Genomic DNA, 23,283 nt, shown 5'->3' with positions numbered 1-23,283 from the left:
ATCTATAGCAAAAAACCATGAATATTATCAAAAGGTAAATGTTAAGTCATCTGCAAGTTTAGACTTAAAAACAAGAGGCCCATGAGGGCCTGAATCGCTCTACTGGCTGGAATCAATAGGGCTCAGGCCCTTGATAGTATGAACAATCTGAGTAAGTTTTAAATAAACAGACCCAAAATGGGAAATTTATCGCATAAACAAGAATAAACGTAAAATTTAAACTTCAAATGGCTCCTTTTCAACAATAAGTTGGACAAATTTTCTTCACTCTCAATGGGGTTCTGGCCCTTGATGATATAAAACATCTGTTGAAGTTTCAAAAGAATAGAACTTGATATGTAAACAAACAAGAAATGTGTATGTCGGAAACACTATGTCCCCTTCTGCGCCACTTTGATTTATTTTTTACCTTTGACCTTGAAGGATGACCTTGACCTTTCACCACTCAAAATGTGCAGCTCCATGAGATAAATGCATGCCAAATATGAAGTTGCAATCTTCAAAATTGCAAAAGTTATGGCAAAATTTTAAAGATTTTCATATTTTTCTCAAATTCAAGGGGAGATAATTCTGGACTTATAACTCTGATATTGCTCATTTTCAATAGGGTTTGACTCATCATTCAGATAAAGACACTGTGCAAGTTGGGAAATGATTGGATGAAACCTGTGGACTTAATTGTGTAAACAAGCCTTATTTCACAATTTTCTCAAATTCAAGGGGAGATAATTCTGGACTTTTTACTCTGATGTAACCCATTTTCAATAGGGTTCGAGTCCTCATTAATATAAAGACACTGAACAAGTTGAAAAGAATAGGATGAAAACTGTGGACTTTATCGCGTAAACAAGAAAAAGTCTAACGCATGCACGCACGATGGACGACGGAAACCATGCCATGACATAAGCTCTTCAGGCCTTCGGCCAGTAGAGATAAAAACCAGAAAAACACCATGTAAATGCACTGATTTTTAGCTTGTTTATGTTCGGATTTTAATTAATGAATAAGGATAATAATTACATGGATGTTCAGTGGGGAAACATACACATATACAATGTGTTTATTTTATAGCACATAACAATGTATTTAATTAAAGGCCACAATGCAATGTGTACAATTTTAGACACAATTCACTAACTTTAGGAAACAAAACAATTTGTATCAGTTAAGGGCACAATACAATATGAATTACTTTTAAGACACAATACAATATGTTATATTTTAGGACACAATACAATATGTTGTATTTTAGAGCACAATACCATAGGTATCATTTAAGGGCAAAATACGATAGGTATCATTTTAGGGCAAAATACGATAGGTATCATTTTAGAGCAGAATACCATAGGTATCATTTGAGGGCAAAATACGATAGGTATCATTTTAGAGCCAAATACCATAGGTATCATTTTAGGGCAAAATACGATAGGTATCATTTTAGGGCAAAATAAGATAGGTATCATTTTAGGGCAAAATACAATAGGTACGATAGGTATCATTTGAGGGCAAAATACCATAGATATCATTTTAGGGCACAATGCAATGTGCATAATTTAAGGGCTTAGTATAATAGGTATCATTGTAAGGCATAATACAATCTATCTAATTATAGGGAATTGTACAATGTGTATCATTTTAGGGCTTACTTCAAGTGAACTGTACAATAAATATTCATAGAAGAAAATGTTTGCTTATCTTTTTAGGGCAAAAATAATTTATATCATTAAAGGGAAATAATCCTATGTACACCAATGAACAGGGCAAAGTAATATACAGAATTATAAGGTGTTTACTGTGCATGGACAGGTTTTTGTGTAGTAAATGCTTCAACAGAATGAACATGGAGTGCATACTGATTTGCGTTGTTCTTGTTTTCAATAGTTTTTGTGTCATCAATGTTTTACCAATTACTACTGAAAGGTGATTATTTGTATCCAGACAAGAGGGCGAGTGCGGGTAAAAGTATCGACATTCAGGTGTGGATAATATTCAAGAAAAAATTACAAGGTCATGTAGCACGCTTCTCGTCTTCAGACTCGGAGTCGCTTTCTATGAAAGCTTCCTTGAAACAAAAGTTGCAGAGTTAACAGTGATACCTATTCTGATTTTCTTGAATGGTTAAAACATTAATGAACTAACAGTACTACTTTTTTCCTTACAAAACATTTAAGAAATGTGCAATACCAAGGTACAGGATCACGTGACTTTGTGGGGTTCACATATGGATGTTAATGGATGCAAACACATCGGTAAGTGGTCCTTTTTTCAAGTAACTGTTTAAAACAATTTTTGTTAACAATTTCAACACGCGCAAAAAATACAGTTTTTTATGGGGCTTTTGGCATAGTATAATAAATCAGGATGTATTTAACTAGCCAGCATTCTTGGCAAAAAATTTGATATATACAGCATATATGTATACACTCTTATGCTGCACGCAACGTGTAATTTTGGCACCTATTTTAGACGTTTCCTTAAATCTTAAGATATCGGCACAAACTGCTAGAAAAACTGTTTTTTTTATACAATAAAGATTTCAGCAAATATATTTCAAAACCTGGCAAAAATAAAGTTCTTCACAGTGTGTTTACATTCTGACCAGCCTGCGTGTTGCGTGTTTAATGGCAAGCATAAGAATCATGATACATAGCAAACAAATAATACTAAGTGACGTGAACTGATCCTTGTTCCAAGACGTGAAGGAGCTATATGTATGTCCCCTACAACACAAATTGACAAAAGAAAAGAGGCACAATACTGGTGAGCATCAACATACCACGGACTTCAATGTCAAAACATATTTTTTTCATTTTTTTACAACATCTAAAGTAAGACTGAGAGGAAATTTCTACAATCATTTGTTTGCCTTCCTTTTATTCTAAGTAAAAACTGTTTGTAAAAAAACAACAACATCTTTGTATTCGATACATGTTTGATTTAATTAAACCCTCCCCTGAGATATTTCCACAAAATCAATATCTCTTTCACCCTTTACCACTTAGATACGTATTTTCACGCATGAGTAGTCCCATAGAAAGTTAAATTTAATTAATAAACTTTCTTACTGTATTCAAGTTTTAAAGGCTTCATTTCCAACCCTAAGATACTGATGAGCAGCAAACAGCATAAAACCTGAACAGACTGCAAGTTTCTCGCAGGCTGTTCTGGTTTTATGCTGTTTGCACATAGCCATTCTCACTTTGCATCTAAGCGGGAAAGGGTTTATATCAATATTTCTTATAAATATTGTTAATACAATATATTTAACATATATTTATCATCATAATATGTTTAGTTGCAATTTAAATTATATTGTATCTTTCCTCCTCAGTTTACTTACTAAACACTTACGCTAACAATCCTGCGTTTAACACATCAAGCAGTAAGAAAAGAACAAAAATGTGTACTGAACTAAAACAATGCCACTTAAGCGATTTTTTCCTTCTTTATTAAGTACTGGAAAACAGCACTTTCCCAATTAGGAAAAAACTACAAATTTCCCAATTGCTGTCCAAAAAAAATTCCCAATTGAAGGTTTCCAAAAAGAATTATTTTTTATATATTTTTTTTCATATAAAATGCAAGATTTAGTTAGCTACCCTATGCAGCTCTATGGCTTGAACCTAAGTCAATATAATATTGACAACTTGACAACAGTTAGTTATCAATTTTTTTTTTAAGTATTTGGGAATTATTTTTCGCGCATACTTTTCCCAGTTGGGCTAAAAAAAATTGATGCACTAACAAAACATAAATATCAATACTACAGATACAGCTGTTCTTTATTTTTGTACAAATACCAGGTCTTTATAATAATCTTCACACATGGGATCATATGATATCTATTTAAGCCGCGCTCTACGAAAAGGGGGTCTAATGCAATCAGGCTAAGTGACGTCACTTTACGCTTATATGATATTTTTCGCGTTAAAGTTAGTCTATTCTTAACAAAAATCCAGTTTAGGTGGAAAGTGTAGTCTCTGATTAGCCTGTGCAGACTTCACTGGCTTATCCTTGACGACACTTTACGCACATGCATTAATCACCTTTTTACAGAGCGCGGGCCCATTTAAATTAAATTGAGCATGCTTTATCATAAGCATCATCCCTTTTGATCAAGTTTCAAACTAACCTGAGATATAATTAAGACAAATATTATGACTTAGTTTCATGAAGATTGAGCAATATAATTAATGTTGCTTCTAGAGTCTTACAAAGCTTTTTTTTCTTTATATGACCTAGTTACCTATTTTTTCAACGATGTTACACAGTTTTCAACTTGGCCCATATATGAGACTAATTTTCTGATCAACTTTCATGTTAAATGTGGCCTCTATAGTGTTCAGAAGCTCTCTAATTTGACATAGTGATCTTAATTTAAACCCAACATAACCTAGTTTTGAACTCAGCCGGACGATCATTGGGACTAATGTTTAATGAAGAACGGGCAATAAATATCGCTCTAGATTGTTCAGAGGCTCTGTCTTTAATTTGACCTAGTGCCTTAAATTTTGACCCCAGGTGACCTAGTTTTAAACTCAGCCGAGATATCACTGGGACACATTTTCTTACCAAGCTTCATAAAGATTGGGCAATAAATCAAGCTTTTGAAATGTTCACAAATTTTCCTTAACTTGACCTAGTGACCTAATTTCTGACCCCACTTGACTAACCAAGATACCAACTGGAAAATCTTCTGACAAAGTTTGATGAAGATAAAGCAATAAATGTAGCCTCTAGCCTATGCAAATGTTCAAATGTTAAGCTTTAAAGAAAACAATGACAGCCAAAAATACAAAAACAACTTGTTTTTCTAAAAAAAAAAAGGGTCGTACTTTTTCTGCGTAAAAGTCAAAGGGCTTATTTACGAAACTTCTACGAAAATAAACTTAAGATTCCTCTACTTAAACATCTGCCTACTTAACCCATTTATGCCCAGTGTCTAGAAAAAAGGCCGTTGCAAACAGCGTAAACCCAGATGAGACACCGCACGATGCTGCGTCTCATCAGGGTCTGCGATGTTTGCTTAAAGGAATTTATGTAAGAAAAATTCTTAATATAGAAATAAATATAATAGACATCCCTTATTTTGGAAATAAATTGATCCAATTTAGAAGCATGGGAAGATCCACTTGGCTTAAATGGGTTAAAAACTTCTTTTTAACCATTATCTGTCTACTGTCAATCTATTTTAAATCATTAAAACTTCAAGTTTTAGTACACGGCAAAACAAAGTAAGGATTAATTCCATCTTAAAAGCAAACATTGACATCCAAAATACAATGCTTTTTTTTAACCCTTTACCACTTGGATACGTATGTTAACTCATTTGTAGTCCCTTAAAAAATTAAATTTCATTAGAGACCATTCTTAATGGATTAAATTTTTTAAGCCTTTATTTTTAAACCATAGATCCTGGTAACCAGCAAAAATCATAAAACCTGAACAGACTGCAAGTTACTACAGGTTGTTCTGGTTTTATGCTGTTTGCACATAGCCATTTTCTCTTTGCTTCTAAGTGGGAAAGGGTTTAATGAAAGAAAGAGTCCTACTTTTTCAGGGTCAAAGTCAAAGGGCTGGTCTAAGGGCTGATGTGCATCATCTTCCATCCCATCATCCTCGGTGGTCTGCGGCATGTAGATCGGGTTGGACACCTGAACTTTGTCCTTCAGCAAGCGGTGCCGGAACTGACTTCTGATATTGGAAAACAAATATATGTCAGCCATGCTATTTGGAAAAGGGGTTTAATGCATGTGCGTAATGTGTCGCCCCAGATTAGCCTGTGTAGAATGCACAGGCTAATTAGGGACAACACGTTTTGCCTAAACAGGATTTTTGCAAAGAAGAGACTTTCTTGAAACAAAAAATATCATATAAGCGGAAAGTGTCGTCCCTGATAAGCATGTTCAGACTGATTGCAAGATTTCATTGAAAGCCTTATTGGGACTCCCTTGATGCTCTAGAATGCATTTAATGTTTGAAATTGACACCAGGGCTTTTTTTCTTGATTTGGGGAAAGGGCCTGGCTTTCCATTTTGGCAAAAAGATAATTGACAAAACTGAAAAAGAGGAAGAAATTTCCCAAAGTAAGCTTAAATTTGGGCAAAATTGCATCATGTAAAAGAAATTCTCTTATGGGAAGGGACCAGTATAAGGCACTTACTTAAGAAGGAACACAAAGCTCTGGATTAGGTCAAAAGAGAATTATTTTGTTGTTGTTGAAGGTGTTTGTTTTGGCTTATGAAGAGCAATGTGGGGTTTTGAAATATGAAACTGGTCCTTAGATATACAATACATGGGTGACTTTAGCCTCTAAAATAACACCAAAAAATTTGTATTGATCATCTGCTCATAAACAACCTTTTGTAGAATTGAAGTATGAAACTTTAACTGTTTGGGCAACAAAACCAACAAATCCTTACACCAAAAGTACCACATCATTATCAAGCTATTGATATCCAAAAACGCCCTGAAAATGTCAAACATAGAATCAAAATAGACTTGAACTGAGAAAACTGGGCTTAATGCTTGTGGGTAAAGTGTCATCCACAATAATCCTGGGCATTGTTCGCAGGCTAATCAAGGACAACACTTACGGTACATTAATGTTTTCATTACAAGAAAGTTCTTTCTAACAAAAAAAATCGAGTTTAGATAGCTAGTGTCGTCCCTGATTAGTCTGCGGACTACACGCATTTAAGCCCTGTTTTCCCAGAGTGAGGCTCGAATGAATTTGGCTTACCTCCTTCTCCTTATGAGTACAAACAGCACTATGGCTACCACAACAACGAGTCCCGTCAGCACTGGTACCATGATGGTTGCTATGGAGAGCTTGGCCTGACTGACTGCAGAGTTCTCAGACTCGCAGTGTCGGGTCTGACAGCGGGGGCCACAGAATGGCTTAGGACACCTTAAATTTACCAAAGCATTCATTATTTTACAGGAACTTACGTGTCCATGATATGATTCAAACAAACAAAGAGAGCCATGGGCCCTAAGGCGCTCATCTGAGACCCTTCTAAAGAACTATTATCACATGGTGGAGCTAAAAAAATGAAAGTACTTTTAATATGAATCATACATATTTTATTTCTAGCCCTATTGTTATTTTTTAACTCGGCTGAGATATTGTTAGTGCAAATGCTCTTTGCCCAATGTTCATGAAGATTAGAAAAAGAAACTGACTTCAAGATTTGCTCGGGACAAAAGTACTGACCAAGTTTATTAAGATCGGCAAATAAATGTGGCAATTAGAGTGTTGACAAGGTTTCAGTATTATCTGTATCAGGAAAACTGCCAAAACCCCTTAGAGGCCATGTGTTTAAAAAAAAAAACGTTTTTGAAATTCATTTGACAAATTATTGGAACAATTTACCTGGCCAAGTTTTGTGAAGATTTTGACTTTGAATGTGACTTCTAGAGTGTAAACAAGATTTTACTAAAGCCATATGACTATTCGAGTGCTTAACAGTATAACGTAAGCCATCATGGAGAGGGAGGGGGGGGGGGGGGGTATAATGTGGGTGTGTGATCATTTAATAGATGATCTTTCAAAAATAAGAAAACACTTTTATTTTTTTTGCGGGTGGGGGAGAAGGGGGGTATAATGTGGGTGTATGATGATTTGATAGACGATCTTTCAAAAATAAGAAAAAAAAAATTTGTTTTTTTGGGGGGGGGGCGGGGTGGTAAGGGGGGTTCTGGGAGGGGGGGGGGGGCGTGGGGGATGGTTTAGGTGGAGTGCATTGTGGTATGTCAGGTAAGTGTTGTTTTGTCAAACTTTAACATAGATTTATCAATAATATGCATATTCTAAGTATAAAAGGGCCATAATTCTGTCAAAATGCTTGATATAGTTGTCTGCTCTTGTTTATAGGTTAGGGTCATGATGGTAAACAAGTATGCAAAATATGAAAGCAATATGTCAAGGGACATTGGAAATATTTGGGGTAGTACGCAAACTTTAACATAGATTTATCAATAATATGCATATTCTAAGTATAAAAGAGGCCATAATTCCGTCAAAATGCTTGATACAGTGGTCTGCTCTTGTTTATAGGTTGGGGTCATGTTGGTAAACAAGTATGCAAAATATGAAAGCAATATGTCAAGGGACACAGGAAATATTTGGGGTAGTACGCAAACTTTAACATAGATTTATCAATAATATGCATATTCTAAGTATAAAAGGGCCAATAATTCTGTCAAAATGCTTGATACAGTTGTCTGCTCTTGTTTATAGGTTGCGGTCATGATGGTAAACAAGTATGCAAAATATGAAAGCAATATGTCAAGGGACACAGGAAATATTTGGGGTAGTTCGCAAACTTTAACATAGATTTATCAATAATATGCATATTCTAAGTATAAAAGGGCCAATAATTCTGTCAAAATGCTTGATACAGTTGTCTGCTCTTGTTTATAGGTTGGGGTCATGATGGTTAACAAGTATGCAAATTATGAAAGCAATATGTCAAGGGACATTGGAAGTATTTGAGGTAGTACGCAAACTTTAACATTTGCACGCCAACGCCGACGCCGGGGTGAGTAGGATAGCTCCACTATATATATTTCATATATAATAGTCGAGCTAAAAAAATGCCCTGCCCCCTGGAAGTCATGGTTTTAAATAGCCACGAACCAGTTTCGAACTCCGCCCAGATTTCACTAAAACAAATGTTTTGACCAGGTTTCATGAAGATTGGACTAAAAATGGGACTTCTAGATTTATTAACAAGGTTTTACTACAACCATATAAGGAAAACTGCCCAGCCCCTTGGCAGCCATGTTTTCAACGGACCTCAAAAGTTATTTTTAAATCAGCTGAGATGGCATTGGGACAAATAATCTGATCAAATTTCATGAAGATTGGGCAGTTAATGTGGCCTCTGGAGTGTTAACAAGGTAAATGTTAACTACGGACTACAGATGAGGCATGACAGACAAAGGGTGGTCACAAAAGCTAACCATGAGCACATTGTGCTCAAGTCAGCTAAAAAACACAACATTTAATGAACACGAATAGCAACTTACTCGCACTTTCTACACTGTGCAACCCCATCCAGTCCCGGTATAAGTTGGCACCCAATACACTGGCCGCCTTGAAAACAGTAGTCGTGGCACTTAGACTGGTTGCATCTGGGCTCCTCAAGCAATGGATTGGCACACCTGGGTGAAAAGATATAAACCTTATACCACTCAGACACGCACTTTGACACATAATATTATGTAGACCATTTGATACTTCAATACAATTTAAGACCTTTCTTGCTTGATAAAAGTTTTAACCCTTAACCAATTAGATACGTATTTTGACACATTTGTAGTCCCTTAGACAGTTAAATTTCATTAAAGACTTCTCTTACTAGACTCAAGTTTGGAAGGCTTCATTTCCAACCCTAAGATACTGATGAGCAGCAAACAGCATACAACATGAACAGACTGCAAGTTACTCGCAGGCTGTCCTGGTTTTATGCTGTTGCAATTTTCACATTGCCTCTGAGTGGGAAATGGTTAAAGGATTGGAACATGTGCAAGGAAAGAAATTCAGCCTTGTTATACTTGTTAAAGATTTATCTAGTCACCAGTTCCTGCAAGGTAGCTTTAAGTTTTGCGCACAAACCTACCAGGGAAACTACACTGCCCCCAGTTAGCCTTTCTTTTACAACACAAGAATAATTGCTGAACAAGGATACATGATGAACAAGGTTAATTGCTGAACAAGGATACTTGCTGAACAAGGTGAATTGCTGAACAAGGATACTTGCTGAACAAGGATACATGCTGAACAAGGATAATTGCTGAACAAGGATACATGCTGAACAAGGATAATTGCTGAACAAGGATAATTGTTGAACAAGGTGAATTGCTGAACAAAGATAATTGTTGATCAAGGATAAGGCCAAATAAAAAAATATGTCTGGTTCCTGTGACATGCCCCAAAAATTAGAGTACCTAGGTCGGATTTTGTTGATTTTTTTTGTAGTAACTTGTTTCTAATTTCTACATGCATAAAGAAAAACAATCATTTCTATAAAACCACAAATCATATCAATATCTAAATAAAGCATAAAACTAATAAAATATTTAAATAATCAATGTTTTATCCTTACAAAACATCTTTTTCTTTTTCAGTTACTTGTACCAATCTTTTCAATATACTGCAGGGCTTTTTTTGGCCCGATTTTATAGCCGAAATTCGGCTATATTCCCAATCGCAAAAAGTATACTTTTTTCCCAAAATTTGCTAAAAAAATTCCCAATTGGAATAAAAAAACGCTAATGACATCGGCTGTTTCGCTTTTTAACAAAGCGTAGTCTATACCTCGATTTGGATAACGCCCACATTTTTCCTGTGCAAGATATTCTCCGTTTCAGGCGCTTATAATATTTGCAATTCAAGTGTTTTGTCATTCGGCTGAATAGAAAACAAAGATGTCCCGCAATTTTGAAATGTTACGTGAAAAAGATTCCTAAGCAAAAATGAGCATTGCTGATTTTTTTTAAGCATGCGTCATTAAATAAACAAACATCGTCACGAAGTACAAGTCTTCCCATTGAAACTCCTGCAATGGTTAATGATAGTAATTTAATAACAAGTGACTCTTTTGCATCGTCATCGTTGATTTCCGAGAGCAAAGTGCTGACTGATATTCAACATGTTGAAAGCAGTAGTTCTCCAGAAGAAGATGAAGCGCCTCCTAATAAAATGGTGCCTGATGTGACTGAAGACTTTGTGTGAGCTTATTATGTGGAAAACTGTTGATCATGATGGTGTTTGTGGTGTTTGTGATTAAAGATGCTGAAAACTCATTTATGTAGTTTTAAATCATAATTTATTTTCCCAATTTTTGAAAATGCCGATAAAATTCCGAATTTCAAAGCCATGGGCTATCTTCCTAAAAAGCTGAAAAAAATGGCGAATCGTGCTCATTCAATTTAAGATGCAGACACCTATTTCTGCTTAACGAACAATAATTTTGGCATCAAATAAAAGATCAATCTTTCACTTTTTGTTCTAAATTTTTTTTCGTACTCGGGAGTGAAAAAGAGTCTATTTTAAACCTATTTATTTAAGCTCGATTGCATAACAAGCCTAAGCTTATATAAAAAAAAAGTTTAGGGTTGGCGGTAAAAAATAGGGTCAGTCTGGTCAACCCACCGGAACCAGACGTCTTTTTCTTGGCCTAATTGTTGAACAAGGATAATTATTGAACAAAGATAATTGTTGAACAAGCATAATTGCTGAACAAGGATAATTGTTGAACAAGGATAAATGCTGTTAAATAATTGCCAAGGCATAGACTCGGAGTAACCTCTGATAAACAATGAACTTACAATTCACAAGTAGTCTCAGAGAAATCTTTGCTACACAATGGACTTACAATTCACACGTAGTGTCAGAGAAATCTTTGCTACACAATGAACTTACAATTCACAAGTTGTCTCAGGGAAATCTTTGCTACACAATGAACTTACAATTCACAAGTTGTCTCAGAGATATCTTTGCTACACAATGGACTTACAATTCACAAGTAGTCTCAGGGAAATCTTTGCTACACAATGAACTTACAATTCACAAGTTGTCTCAGGGAAATCTTTGCCACACAATGAACTTACAATTCACAAGTTGTCTCAGGGAAATCTTTGCTACACAATGAACTTACAATTCACAAGTAGTCTCAGGGAAATCTTTGCTACACAATGAACTTACAATTCACAAGTTGTCTCAGGGAAATCTTTGCTACACAATGGACTTACAATTCACAAGTTGTCTCAGAGATATCTTTGCTACACAATGAACTTACAATTCACAAGTTGTCTCAGAGATATCTTTGCTACACAATGGACTTACAATTCACAAGTTGTCTCAGGGAAATCTTTGCTACACAATGAATTTACAATTCACAAGTTGTCTCAGAGATAGCTTTGCTACACAATGGACTTACAATTCACAAGTTGTCTCAGGGAAATCTTTGCTACACAATGAACTTACAATTCACAAGTAGTCTCAGAAAAATCTTTGCTACACAATGAACTTACAATTCACAAGTTGTCTCAGGGAAATCTTTGCTACACAATGAACTTACAATTCACAAGTTGTCTCAGGGAAATCTTTGCTACACAATGAACTTACAATTCACAAGTTGTCTCAGAGAAATCTTTGCTACACAATGAACTTACAATTCACAAGTTGTCTCAGAGAAATCTTTGCTACACAATGAACACGATAATGACCTAACACTTTAAATTTAAATTTGAACTTACAATGCACAAGTAGCTCCTATGAAATCTTTGCTACACAATGAACTTACAATTCACAAGTAGCTTCTATGAAATATTTGCTACACAATGAACTTACAATTCACAAGTAGCTCCTATGAAATCTTAACTACACAATGAACTTACAATTCACAAGAAGCTCCTATGAAATCTTTGCTACACAATGAACTTACAATTCACAAGTAGCTCCTATGAAATCTTAACTACACAATGAACTTACAATTCACAAGAAGCTCCTATGAAATCTTTGCTACACAATGAACTTACAATTCACAAGTAGCTCCTATGAAATCTTTGCTACAGGTGCAATATGGCTTGCTGTTTTCACCTGAAAAAGAACAGAGGAAAGAAATCAAAGTTGTGAACTTCGAAGATGTGAATCAAGACTGTAGCTAAACATCGTTGAAGTTGAAGGTCAAGTCAAAGATATTAGCACATTTTCAAGAAAGTTGTTTCTGTATGAACAATGATATCTAATTCAGGTCATTAATAAGTGATTAGTTGTTCAAATTGTTTGTCTTATTTGACAGCACAGAATACACATAACTATACAAATAATGATTGAATAAAACCAGCGATTTTTGCTCAACTGGGAAAAGTACCTGTACGATACCAATTGGGAAAAATTGTCGCAAAAAATCATGAAATTGGGAAAATGTGCGTAGTGAAATGTTCAGATTGACAAATATGGGTCTTATTTATTGCTTAGTATAAATTTTATAAATCAATTCAAATATTCATTGACATGCATTTGGGCTTGAAATATTCAGTTTCTGTGTTCATGTTATTTGTTAACCTGGAGATAATTCTATTTTGGAACAAAATTGACGACATTTTCCCCTCTTTGGGGAATTTTCAGATGGAAATTGGGAATTTTGTGTTTTTACCTTCATTGGGAAAGTAACTTTTACCGGTACTTTATAGAGAAGGGAAAAAAATTGCTGAAAACACGTCATATAATATGAATAAAATCACTCCTAGTAAACCAGTACATTGATAACATGTTACTTACTCAATTTTTATTATGTGGTCAGGTATTCTGAATGATATTGAAGGCAGGGGATCTAACTGTGTTATTGCCATCTCAAAAGTAATGATGTCACGCACACACTAATGACAGAATTTTATAATGATGGAATTTAAAAAGCAAGAAACCTGTGTGATCATCTGGAACACTTTACACATGCACCACTAATCAGTCACTGTAAGTCAATGTCGCTGTGGCGTAATGGGATGGTGTCCTCTTAGTGACCAAGAGTTTACAGGTTAGATCCCCCCTGAGGAAGCGTTCCCTAGATCTCCCCAAAGACAACAAGTACTGATTCTACACAGGAAACGGACTCGAGAGCCTTTCTAAGCAATCAAACTAAAATAAAGAAGCTTAAGCTAACTCACCGAAAGTGCATGTTCCGCCATTTAGACACTTCAATTGGCAGGTGGCTATCTCACACAACTGTCCCCTGAAGCCCGGCGGACATTCACACTTGGGTGGTCCATCCACATTGTTTGACGGATGACACGTTCCTTTACAAAGGAAAGACAATAAGTTTTGTTTACTCAATATGAATGTTTCTTTTTAAGGACCTTTTTTCGAAATGATGTTTTGTTTTTACTTTGAACGCATATTTATGTGTATGTTAATGACGATGAGCTTTATATGATTAAGTCAAAAAATCTTTCTGTTCTGTTCTCTATGAAGCAATTAATTTAGTAAGTACAATTGAAGAATAATATAACAGTGTTACTACTTTTTTTTCAAAAAAGAATTGCTTAAATTGCAGAAATAATATAATTATTTGTTTTACAAAAATTACAGTACAAAGCAACTTTCCTTTTTCATTAAACAGAAAAGAGAAGATAAAAAAATGTTCACAAAAGTTATAAGCTGTCCTACAAAGTCCCAAACCTGCGCAGTAACAGTATTAACTAGTGATTTTTTTGTTGAATTATGTGCCCAAGTAAGGCTCCATTTACAATCTCAAAAAGCAACAATTTTTTTTTCCCTGCATGACAGCCTTAAATTCCCAATTAAAGGTTTCCAAAAAAGCAATAATTAAAACTCTTAGATAATTTCCCTATCATGCTCTATCAGTTGAAACTAAGTAAATATAATATTGAAAATGCCTATATATTCACAATTCTGAAGTATTACCAATTTCCCAAGTTTAGTAAAACAACGCTATGGCTCCATACCCAAAATAGTGAAAAAAAACACTGATAACATACCTCTGTTTTTACACGGCCCAAGGTTACAATCCACTATCTGATCGCAGCGCTCCCCAGTAAAACCATCCCGGCAGCGACATCGCAACTGATTGTTAACCAGGGAACACTCCGAGTCAAACTTGCAATAGCCTACGCATGTCTTCTTTTCACAGTAAGTGCGGTTGTCGTATCCCGGTTGACATGTGCAAGATGCTTGCCGTTCGCCGTTCATGTGACAGGTACCGTTGTTCAAGCATACGTTGAATGATACTTGACTGCTGCACTGCTCGCAGCGCTCACCTACCAAAGAATGAAATGAACCCATTTAAGCCTAGTGGACTCTCCCATCCTTCTGAATTGGATCAATTTATTTCCTAAATTAGGGATGTCTAGTATATTTATTTCTATATTTAGAATATTTCGTAAAGAAATTCCTTTAAGCAAACAGCGCAGACCCTGATGAGACGCCGCATCATGTCTGATTGCTAAACATTATTGTTATAATTCATATTGTATGTGTACTTGTTTGCAATCTTAAAATAAAATGTGTTGGAAAAAATATATTAAAAGTTGGTGAGCATAATAGATTGATCAGGGGTGTGATTTACAGGGATCAAGCAAAGGATCCATTTGCACACAGATCAAGCAGTGAATAACTATTTGTTAAATATGTTTTACATAGAAAGGGCGGAAATCAGCTGAAAGAAGGAAAAAAGACAACCGTCATTGTTACAAAGCTATTCTAGTTGTGAACAATTAATTGTGTTATCATTAATATTCGTAATAGATGCCATGTTTGGCATTACAAAATTGGGTGTGGGTTATACATGGTAAAGTGCGGCAATTAAGGTGCCTTATGGGGTATAAATGCGGACAAATCAAGTGTGAAAAGTTTGTTTAATATCAGCCTGTGCTGTGTGCTGATGGAATTATGTCCCGGACAAATTCTTTGAAAGAAGATCATACCATTCAAGACTTGGTGTTTTCCCTGATTCGGTCTGTTTAGTTTGAAGGTTGAATTATGAGGAGACAATAGAAATACAAGAAAATGTCAACTTACATTAATTGTCCACTATCTTTATGTAGGAATTTTTTTCCTTCTTAGGGAATGGCTGTTTTTCACCAATATGAGAAGTAAGCAACCCAAACAATTTCAAAAAGTTTGTGACTCATTTTTTTCCAAAATTTTAACAGTTCGCAACTCATTTTTACAAAATAAGGTGGCTTAGGCCATTTCTCAAAAATGGGGAAAAAATTGCCTTCAAACAAGAAAAGTAACCAATCGTACCTCGGTAATCTGGCGAGCAGGCACAGACTCTCCGTCTGCTGGGATTGACACTACAGGTGCCACCGTTCTCACAGTAACCATCACACCAGAACTTCACCATCTGGCTACAGTCCAGCCCTTTGAATCCCTCGGGGCACCTGTGGCATGGGGTACACAAAGAGGGTTAACACTATTATGTGAGGTTGAAATAAGAAATAAATCTTTGTCAGGCCCTTTGAATCCCTCTGGGCACCTGTGGCATGGGGTACACAAAGAGGGTTAACACTATTATGTGAGGTTGAAATAAGAAATAAATCTTTGTCATGCCCCTTGAATCCCTCTGGGCACCTGTGGCATGGGTCACACAAAGATGGTAAACACTATTATGTGAGGTTGAAATAAGAGATAAATCTTGGAATAAACCGTGGTTTTTTAATTTCATTATATGCAGCTTTACCTGTTGTTTTTATGAATGTTCACAAATTGTATATAAAAATAGACACTGGCATAATAATTATATATAATGTTTACAAATATATTACAAATTAATATTCAAACTAAACCATGTACTTACACGCAGACTGTTTTGTTGTTCACATCCAGGGAGCAATGTCCCCCATTCTTACACAGCGTACAGTTGCTGAACTGACAGCGGTCTCCATAAAACATGGGAGGACAACTGTAAAAATTGAAATGAGCAGCATTCTAGGGGCCGTATTCCAGTAGCTTCTTAAGTTAAACAAGAGCACCGCCTTGCGGGTGCAGACCGCTCATCTATTTTCTTTTTAAAGGTGAAGGGACTCTCATTTTCAATCACAAAGGAGGGAGGAGTGGAGTGAAGAGGGGTGTATAGTGTGGGGTTGTGGACATTTATTACATTATCTTCCAAAAAAGCGAAAAAAAAAAAAAAAAAAAAAAAAAAAAATCGGGGGGGGGGGGGGGGGGGGGTTTTGGGTGCGATGGTTGGACGGTATTTCAAACATAACCGTTTAAAAAAAAATGGGGGGGTATAGTGTGAGGGTGTGGTGATAATTTGTGAGATGATCTTAAAAAACTCAAAAAAAAACAAACAAAAAAACTCAAAAAAAAAAATTGGGGGGGGGGGGGGTGGGGGGGGGTGGGGGGGGTGGGGGTATAGTGTGAGGGTGTGGTGGTCATTTGTGAGATGATCTTAAAAAAAAAAAAAAAAAAAAAATTAGGGGGGGGAGGGGTGAGGGCACGGGGGATGGTTTGGGTGAAGTCTATTGTGGTATGTCAGGTAAGAGTAGTTTCATCAAAGTATCAATCAAATCTAATCATAAATAAAGAAGTTATGGCAATTTTAGCAAAATTTAATAATTTGACCTTGAGAGTCAAGGTCATTCAAAGGTCAAAGTAAAATTCAAGTTGCCAGGTACAGTAACCTCATGATAGCATGTAAGTATTTGAAGTTTGAAAGCAATAGCCTTGATACTTCGAGTGGATCGAAACACAAAATTTAACCATATATTAAAAGTTACTAAGTCAAAAAAGGGCCATAATTCCATAACAATGACAACCAGAGTTATGCAACTTGTCCTTTTACTGTACCCTTATGATAGTTTGTGAGTGTTCCAAGTATGAAAGCAATATCTATGATACTTTAGGGGTAAAGTGGACCAAAACATAAATCTTAACCAAATTTTAAATTTTCTAAGTATAAAGGGCCCATAATTCCGTCCAAATGCCAGTCAGAGCTACATAACTTTGCCTGCACCGTCCCCTTATGATAGTTCATAAATCTTGCAAGTATGAAAGCAATAGCTTTGATACTGTAGGAATAAAGTGGACGAAAACACAAAACTTAATCAAATTTTCAATTTTCTAAGTATAAAAAGGGCACATAATTCTGTCAAAATGCCAGTCAGAGTTACATTACTTTGCCTGCACAGTCCCCTTATGATAGTTAGTAAGTGTTGCAAGTATGAAAGCAATAGCTTTGATGCTTAAGGAATAAAATGGACCTAAACACAAAACTTAACCAAAATTGTCAATTTTCTAAGTATAAAAAGGGCACATAATTCTGTCAAAATGCATGCCAGAGTTATCTAACTTTGCCTGCCCAGTCCCCTCATGATAGTAAGTAAGTGTACCAAGTTTGAATGCAATAGCATTGATACTTACTGAGAAAAGTGGAACTAAACGCAAAACTTAACCAAAATTTTCAATTTTTTAAGTATAAAAAGGGCACATAATTGTGTCAAAATGCACGCCAGAGTTATCTAACTTTGCCTGCCCAGTCCCCTCATGATAGTAAGTAAGTGTACCAAGTTTGAATGCAATAGCATTGATACTTTCTGAGAAAAGTGGACCTAAACGCAAAACTTAACGGGACGCCGACGCCAACGCCAACGCCGACGCCGACGCCAAGGTGATGACAATAGCTCATAATTTTTTTTCAAAAAATAGATGAGCTAAAAATAACTTAAGTTGAAATATTGCACAATATTTTTTCTTATCTCCGCAATTTTTTCTTTAAACATAAGATTTCACTTAAGTTAAATTCTGGTAGCTTCATAAACTTAATAAATTTCTTTACTCTGTGTATTTTTTCTCATATATTAAAACTTAAATTAACTTCCTTTAATTCTTAAAGGAATTTCTTAAAGAGAAATACTTAGCGTCTCATGTTTTGTTTTTGACATTTCAAATTTAACTTAAGAAATTTATTTAAGAAATTTCTTAACTTAAGTGAAAACTTAAAAAGCTACTGGAATACGGCCCCAGGAAAACTTGAAGAAATGCATGTGTGCAAAATGTCATCCCAGATTTGCCTGTAAAGTCTTTACAGACTTACCATCAGGGAAAACATTTTCTGCTTTCATGGAATTTTTCATGAAAAGGGAGTCTATATCTCAAGTCTTCACAGACTTATCATCAGGGAAAACATTTTCTGCTTTCATGGAATTTTTCATGAAAAGGGAGTCTATATCTCATGTATATTTCATTCAGACCTTTTAAACAGAGGTATTATTTGGATATTCATTGTTGACACAAATGCGTCGCTTAGGGAGTCTCTTAATAGCGAAAATATGTTTTATGCGGAAAGTATCCAACCCGATTAGCCTGTGTGAACTGCACAGGATAATCCGGGACGACACTTCTTAATTCACATGCATTAGGCACAGTTTTGCCACAAGGCTAAATATTAACATTGTACAAATTTACTTACTCGCAAAATCTGGTGATCAACCCCGTCTTGGCTTTCATGAAGGAACAGCTTCCATTGGCGGCGCAGTATTTGTAGCAGAGGTCAAGTTCGCATCGTCTTCCCTCGAATCCAAGCTCACACCTGCAGAAAAAAATAACAATGGAGGGTATTTGTGGATTCTGGTTAAAAAATGTGAGCCAAAGTGGGATCGTTGAGAACAGACATCCTTTCCATGAAAAATACTGTAAAAGCAGAAAGTGTTGTCCCTGATAAGCCTGTGTGGACTACACAGGCTAATCTGGGACAATACTTTATGCACATGCATCAAGTCCTGGTTTTCCAGGCTCATATTATATAACTGTTGATCCAAATGTAAATCATTTGATAACAAAGACATCCGCTGAATATTTCAATCATACAATACAATATCCTAATGTTGACAACAAAGCATTGAACAAATTCGTCAAACTTACGAGCACTTGTACTCGTTGTTATCGGAGACAGAGCAGTTTCCGTGGCGACCGCAGTAGTTTTCTGGACACTTCATGTAGTCACATGTCTTCGATTGGTTGTTGTACGTGGCCCCGTCACCGCACAAACAGGCATAGTAGGGCTTCATAGAGGGCGCATTGACGCACAGGCTGCGATTGCCACATGGTGACGACTGACAGGCGTTAAGCTCTACTTTTGTGTTCGTCTTCAGCAGAATTTTTAGGGCTGTAAATATTAGATAATGCTAAATATAAGTATTTAAGCAACTCAACTTTCCAGTTGGTCTTCATCAGAATTTTTAGGGCTGAACATTTTAGGGAACAGTATATAAGTGTAAAGAAACTGGACGTAAGCGTTGGTCTTTTCTTTTGGCAGAATTTTTAGTGCTGTAAATTTTATGAAATACTTAAGAAGAATTTTAGTTTAATTTTAAATGGTTTAAAATTTAGATGAGAACCTATGCAACACACATTAGGCCATTAAATGTGGGCAAGCAATTAAGAATGTGTTCAATAGCCATGACACATAAATCTGAATATAATGGAAAATTAATTTTAATGTAAGATTTGATCAAGTGTTTACCTATTATTAAAACAGCATGCACAGCACACTTTCTTTAATTAAAATTATTGCATTCAATTTAGCCTTGCTCTGGGAAACCCGGGCTTATCCCTTTGCATGCTGGGAAATTTGTCGTCTGCTAAAATGTTGTCTGCTGAATTTCTAAAATTAGCATTTTCTTGGATTTTTTTTCAAAGAATACTATCAGAATAGCAAACAGTTTGGATCCTGATGAGTGTTGTCCCAGATTAGCTTGTGCTGACTCAACAGGCTAATATAGGACGCCATTTAACAAAAATGCATTTAGCTCCATTTACCCCGAGTCAGCCTTAATGATTTATTTCAGGGGGGGGGGGGGGGGGGGGGGGGGGGGGGGGGGGGGGGCGGATGTAGAGTGATAAATTCAATCAATGGTTACATGCGTCGTCCGGAATTATCTGCTTATTCTCCTGCAGAATGACAATATCGCCGACATGTTGCAAACCCTGCGTGACCTCTACGATGTTCTGTTTTCCAGGAAACCGGGTCGCAAACTTGCTGAACTTGATGATTGGCCGAGAACTGTTGAACATCATTACGTACACGAAGTCTTCAAAGATGTCAAGCTGATAGGGTACATCATCAGCTGAGTAAAATAGAGAGAGATTCATTTCATTGATTTTTTAGGGGAGGGAAAAACTCAAAATGATAAAAATTTAAGATTAATAAAAAACATGGGTATTTTCTACAAAGAAACTGTTGGGAGGGGGTGGGGCTTCAAAATAGCAATTAATGTTGTTGTTTTAAAATACATAAAATATTGGTTTGATTGAAAAAAAGAGGGGGGGGGGGCACAAATTACTTATTTTGAAAAAATTAAACAATAATTTGAATTAATGATGAATATTTTTTTAACGAAACCAATCAGTACTAAAAGAAAGCGATTAATTTGTTTAAAGGGTACTGAACATAGACGTGTTCAACTGTATTTCGGGATTTTTCAAATAAAACATAAAAACAAAAGAATACAATAAACAAAATAGTCTATTTGACTAAATGCTTTCATTAAAGATATTGTTAATCAGCTGTGTGGGGTAAAAAAAAATAAGAAAAAAGAAATAATGTTAATATGTCTACTTACCACTTAGTTTTTGAACCACATTTCTATCAGTTCCGTCATATTTTACAGCCTCGATGGTATGCTTCTTGGCGTCTGCAAAGTACACTCGCTGATTGACATAGTCCACGGCGATTCCCGTCGGATAGATCAGCTGGTCATGTAAAATGGCAGTCACGCTGGAACCGTCAAGGTTCGCTGAGCCGACTTTTGGCGGGTTTCCATAATCCGTATAGAAAATTTTCCTGCAAAATTGTCAGCACTATTATGAAGTACAATAAAGACAATAAAAACAATTTTTTTAAGTAAAATTCATTTTAATTATGTATTAAATACTTACCTGCTATCCCTGGCTTTCCCCTTTCCAAGGGGAATTTAATCATCCGGAATTGTAACTGGGAATCGGCCACCTCAATACCGTAATACAGGCCAGGTTAAACATAGTGCAATGCAGCCTAGGCAAAAATTGGTAACCAACCCTCATTATTCTTTTAATATATATATACAAAAATAATAATCAAATAGCGGTGTGGGAGGTGGGACTTACCTATAGCAGGTAAGTATTCAATAATTAAAATGAATTTTACTTAAAAAAATTGTTTTAATGTCATAAATACTGACCTGCTATTTTTAGCTGATTTTGCAGCTGCGGTGGGAAGGTTTGTATATATTTTCCCATCACAGTAGAACCCATACACAGGTTTATCAGCTAATGATAGCAAAACCCAATACACGGGTTATCAGGTAATCTTCGTTAAACCGGTATTAATTATGACTTCTCTGACAAAGTAAATATGTTTATGTTGTAAAGAAGACACTACCGTCAGTGAAACCACAACAAGACCAAACATATACAAATTGTATTGTTGGCACTTCAGAAAACGAAGATAAAAAGGTGGTCGGATTCCTCCAGAAAACAGCTTAGAGAATGTCAAAAAGTGGGGTGTTATTAATATATGCCCACAAAACAGACAGAGCTCTTAATTCATACGGTCGGATCCTAAAAAGGAATGAATCCTTAGATAGAGATAAAAATAACCTTCCTTAGTCGAGGTCTAACCCCGAGAAATAGATGCCGCAGACACATCTTTTTTTTATGAGAAATGAAGAGTGTCTTTTGAGAACCTCAAATGAACTAACACTGCTGAGATAGAACTTCAAAGCCACGATTGGCCATAGAAGTTTATCCTCATATTCAAGTCTACCAGTTTAAGAAAAACTTGGAAACTTGAAGATTTTATAAGCCATATAGAGGACTTGATATTAAGCAAGGAATCCTGGCTGAAACAAAACAATGACGACGACATTAGATCCAAGTTCCAACTTGAATTGGTCGTATTCAACAGAAAAAGCATGAATTTCACTTTTCCGTATGGTAAAATCCAATAAGAAGGAAAACCGTCTTAAAATTTTATTGGAACTGTTAATAAGCCTGATGAAAAAAAAATTCATAGAAAGCTCATTAAGCCACCCAATAACACAAGCCAAAACCGCTTAAGAAGGTAAAGGAACACAAAAACATAGTGTTGACGTTCCATAGCTTGGATAAGTTCTGAAATAGGTAAGACAGCACAATGTTGTGATGACTTACACAAAACAAGGTATACGAAAGCATAATTTCTATCCTTTAACAGAGAGAAGAACAAATTTCTTATCATCAAAGAAAAAGATGAGAAAAACCTCTATGCATCCAGCAGTGATTAAGGTAATAACTATGCTCTCGAATACCCAGTCAAAAAAAGAATTTCCATAGAACCTTTATACAGTTCTGATGGAATTATCCTTGCAAAAGTAACAAGGATTGAAACTCTAACAAACAAGAATATCAGTGAAACTGATGGATGCTCCCCGATGATGTGCTTTGTCAATCTATGTGTTAATAACCACCTAAAAAAAATCTATTATTAGCCACTGTGACCTTGACCTTGACCCCAGTGACCTCAAACCTCATCAAAAGGTAGAGGCCCATGCAAGGTACCTACATGCCAAATATGAAAGAGATCGGTAAAGTATTGAAGGTGCGATGAGAAATTGTAACAAAAGTGTGATGGAAAAATCTATTATTAGCCTCGGTGACCTTGACCCCAGTGACCTCAAACCTCATCAAAAGGTAGAGGTCCATGCAAGGTACCTACATGCCAAATATGAAAGAGATCGGTAAAGTATTGAAGGTGCTACGAGAAACGGTTACAAAAGTGTGACGGAAGGAAG

At 35.8% G+C, this 23,283-nt stretch overlaps 1 protein-coding gene across 3 annotated transcripts in view; it reads right to left on the bottom strand.

Moving 5' to 3' along the window:
- LOC127847104 (very low-density lipoprotein receptor-like) overlaps positions 1–23,283 on the bottom strand; it is a 72,625-nt gene that overhangs the window by 5,183 nt on the left and 44,159 nt on the right. The window contains exons 17-29 of one of the 3 annotated variants that reach the window (XM_052378715.1): positions 21,097–21,317; positions 20,395–20,601; positions 19,397–19,640; positions 18,945–19,064; positions 16,329–16,433; positions 15,776–15,912; positions 14,509–14,787; positions 13,678–13,806; positions 12,550–12,610; positions 9,034–9,168; positions 6,743–6,910; positions 5,553–5,694; positions 2,005–2,062 (exon numbers count right to left, since the gene is read on the bottom strand). In XM_052378715.1, coding sequence (XP_052234675.1) covers positions 2,009–2,062; positions 5,553–5,694; positions 6,743–6,910; positions 9,034–9,168; positions 12,550–12,610; positions 13,678–13,806; positions 14,509–14,787; positions 15,776–15,912; positions 16,329–16,433; positions 18,945–19,064; positions 19,397–19,640; positions 20,395–20,601; positions 21,097–21,317 — 2,002 coding nt within the window. In that variant the 3' untranslated portion in view covers positions 2,005–2,008. The other 2 variants (XM_052378716.1, XM_052378714.1) reach the window with 2 other exon arrangements.

This window comes from Dreissena polymorpha, chromosome 10 (assembly GCF_020536995.1).
Source record: "Dreissena polymorpha isolate Duluth1 chromosome 10, UMN_Dpol_1.0, whole genome shotgun sequence".
In the NCBI taxonomy this organism is placed as follows: domain Eukaryota; kingdom Metazoa; phylum Mollusca; class Bivalvia; order Myida; family Dreissenidae; genus Dreissena; species Dreissena polymorpha.
Note: the sequence above shows the minus strand (reverse complement) of the source record. Positions and strands in the feature narration are given on the sequence as shown.